Source organism: Phallusia mammillata, unplaced genomic scaffold (assembly GCF_965637545.1).
Source record: "Phallusia mammillata unplaced genomic scaffold, kaPhaMamm4.hap1.1 HAP1_SCAFFOLD_175, whole genome shotgun sequence".
In the NCBI taxonomy this organism is placed as follows: Eukaryota; Metazoa; Chordata; class Ascidiacea; order Phlebobranchia; family Ascidiidae; genus Phallusia; species Phallusia mammillata.
This window is the reverse complement of record NW_027648912.1, coordinates 21,849-25,290: the sequence shown is the minus strand read 5'-3', so window position 1 is coordinate 25,290 and position 3,442 is coordinate 21,849. Positions and strand designations below refer to the sequence as shown.

At 38.8% G+C, this 3,442-nt stretch overlaps 1 protein-coding gene across 1 annotated transcript; it reads left to right on the top strand.

Annotated features, from left to right (window-relative positions):
• The first annotated feature begins 384 nt into the window (after nucleotides 1-384).
• Nucleotides 385-3,037, top strand: LOC145207874 (uncharacterized). The gene is made up of 2 exons (XM_080078804.1): nucleotides 385-1,125; nucleotides 2,951-3,037. Exons 1-2 carry the CDS (start codon nucleotides 385-387, stop codon nucleotides 3,035-3,037), a joined length of 828 nt encoding a protein of 275 aa, XP_079934930.1.
• Nucleotides 3,038-3,442: the final 405 nt, after the last annotated feature.

The window sequence follows — 3,442 nt, the reverse complement described above, 5'->3', positions numbered from 1 at the left end:
AAACGGAAGACTGTTGTTGCTTTCCAATTCCATAGTGAATGCAATTCCTCGTTGCACATTGTTTAAATGTCGCAGAAACTCTGTTACCTGGTGTTTATGAATGATACAGAATGTATCATCTACATACCGTCGCCAAAACCGTGGTGGTGTGGTAAAAGTTTGCAAGGCACGTTCCTCCACAGACTCCATGACCATGTTGGCAACGGCCACTGACACAGGAGAGCCCATGGCCGTGCCATACATTTGCTTGTAAAAGGAACCTCTGAATCTGAAGTATGGTTTTGGCGACGGTATGTAGATGATACATTCTGTATCATTCATAAACACCGGGTAACAGAGTTTCTGCGACATTTGAACAATGTGCAACGAGGAATTACATTCACTATGGAATTGGAAAGTAACAACAGTCTTCCGTTTCTAGATGTGGAAATTTTGAAAGCGGCGGATGGTAAACTTTCCACGCGTGTGTACCACAAGCCGACCAGTACCACGCGCTATTTACACTTTAAATCCCATCATCCATTATACCAAAAAAGGGCTGTTGTCAAAGCGCTTAAAGACCAGGCCGTTCGCTTGACGACAGACCCTGCACTGCTCCAATCGGAGTTGCACAGGGTAAATGAGACCTTGCGGTTAAATGACTACCCGAACTGGATTCTCCGTGATAATAAGAAGGTTTCACGGAAACAGATCCAGTGCAAAGAACGTGCCTTCGTCACCTTACCCTATATACCAGGGTTGACAGATATAATCCGTCGTATGTTGACCGATTTCGGTGTATCGGTTGGGGTCAAACCAGCAAACACCCTACGTCAGATTCTGTCGCACCCAAAAGACCCGCTAGATGCTACTGCGACAAGGGGTGTGGTTTATGCTATACCGTGCGGAGATTGTGACGAAATTTACATCGGTGAAACGGGCAGAAGTCTTAATACGCGCCGGAAGGAGCACGAAAGGGATGTGGGCAAGAATGATGCCAAGAAATCAGCGTTGGCAAACCATGCAACTACTCACCACCACAGCATTAATTTTTCTGCTGCACAGGTGTTGGTGAAGGAAACTGATTACCACAAGCGCAGTTTCCTAGAGTCTTGGAACATCCATTCACGCGCCAACACAATGAACGTTAAAACAGATGTTCTAATGCCGATAAATTATCGGGCGCTTTTACAGCACTGAGCTGTGTTATCATTGCGTGGTGCGAGTTTGCAGCCGCGCGATCTTCTTATCGCTATTTTTGTGTGTGTGTTTTGCAATTTGTCGCTTTATAAGAATTTTGTTCTCCAAGTTACGTCATTATCCTGATGAAGGCGTCTTGTATAGGACGTCGAAACGTCGATTATTTATAATAAAAACTGCTGGATGAGCAATACTTTGTTATATAGTTGGCTTGGATTTAGCCACTGAAACCAAAATGGCTTGAAAGCATGAATTATGGTGCAACTATGGTGGACAAACATATTTTATTAGAACTATTTTAGACATGACTACACTCTTCATAAGGGGGCCCAGAACTTGCACCTGCAATTTTTTTTCTCTCGAGGGCCTTGTGCTAAAGAAATGTAGGTCATTTGAAAACAAACAAGGTGGACGCGTTGTGCAGCAGAACATATCGCTAAAATGCCAACGTAAACACAAACACACAACTTAAAAATTAAGCAGCACAAAATGTTTGTAAAATCAGTACTTTACCCCGGCAAATTAGTCAAATGGGTATAAAACAACTTTTCGTTTATGCGAAATAATAACTCAAAAAACAGTCAGTTGCAATTAAACATAACCTGTTACCCAGAAGAAACACGATACATTTATAAAACATTTATTGTCTGCATACACATGCAACAGGTGTTAAACAAATTTTGACCCCAATTAAACTATGGGAAATATATTTTTTTTCAATAGTTGTGTTCTTTTGGTATTGACTATAGTGAATTGTGTGTATGAATGAAAGACTCGTGCATAGCAACAGTTGTTGTCCTATAGTAATGCAACTAGTTATAATGCGCGCAGGGTTATCACTAATGTAGATTTAATTCAATTAAAACGTATTTCGCTAAATATTAAAAGTCAAGTAATGTGTCTTTAAAATACAGCAGTAGCGTAAATTAATTTCAGGTGATCAAACCTGTCAAGATTGCTAGGCTATAGTTAAGTTATAAATACAAAATATTATCAAAGGTTGAAATCATCTTTCGAGCTAAAGTTGTGTTGTTCATTCAGATACTTGTAATTAAGCTGGTCATGAAAAAAAAGGTAATTTCAATGATAGAAAATGGATTTTCAGCTAAATATGTGATGTTTATTTACATAGTTATAGTTTCAAACTGGTCAAGAAGAATCAACTAATTCTAACTAAACTGGTCAGAAATATCAAATAAGAAGTAGTGTTTTATATTACTAATTAATCTCTTATTAAGTGTGATGGACGCAGCAATATATTCAATGTAACTTGCATAAAAATAGCCCTGGTTGGGTTTTTAAATAAGCAGTGCAAAATTATTGACATACTTTACGTGATTCTGAGTTTCGAAAATGTGCAGATAGATTGGATTTTCGTAGTTGAGAAGTCACCTATTTCTATGATCAATATGTTTCGAAATGATATGAAAATCATTTAATGTTTTGATTTCACATATCTTAATCCAATGTCTATTCCAGAAATTGTGTAATATAGTTGACCATAACTGCAACCAAATTTTGTTAACAAATAAATGGATACCAACGTCAGTACTAACCTTACAACAACATACCCAATTAAAACGGAGATAAACCTCACTGAAGCATTTGGATCCCGTCCCTGCGAAAAAGTCATTTTTCCTCCACTGTTCATCGCATCTCTTTACATCTTGCTCTGTTCGGTTGTCTACCAGATTCGTATCAGATGTAATTCACCAGTAATTACAACGACAAACCATCTCCTTTCAATCTCATCAATGACCATCTTTCTTAGCTTAATCTTGCAATTGGTGGAAATCTATTTCATCATACCAAGTTGGACCTGGTGTTGGATTTACTTTACATTGAGGGTGTTGGTTAACGTCGCTACAAACTCTTTTGTGTTTGGAACGCTTTGGTTGCGACAAACCACACTGCACAATGATATCACTTTCCAAAAGAAATATGTCAATCACTTGATTACTGTGACCAGGTACGCGACGAAAATATTGTTCACAGTTAGTCAAATATTGCCAATAGTAGTATCAATCACAAGAAAAGTCAGTAGCACAAAGCGAGGGTGTGAGTACGAAGGCTCACATGTGATTGTCTTGGCAGGAATTTCCATAATGATGTTCACATTGAGCCAGTTGTTCATCTTGGTGCTTTGCTTGGCTCCACTGGCAAAACGAATCAGAGACCCCAAAGTGCGAAAATCTATGATTCGAATCAGTGTATCTGCAGCTTTGGTTGTTTTCTCGGATATTCTTGTGTCTGCGATTAATGG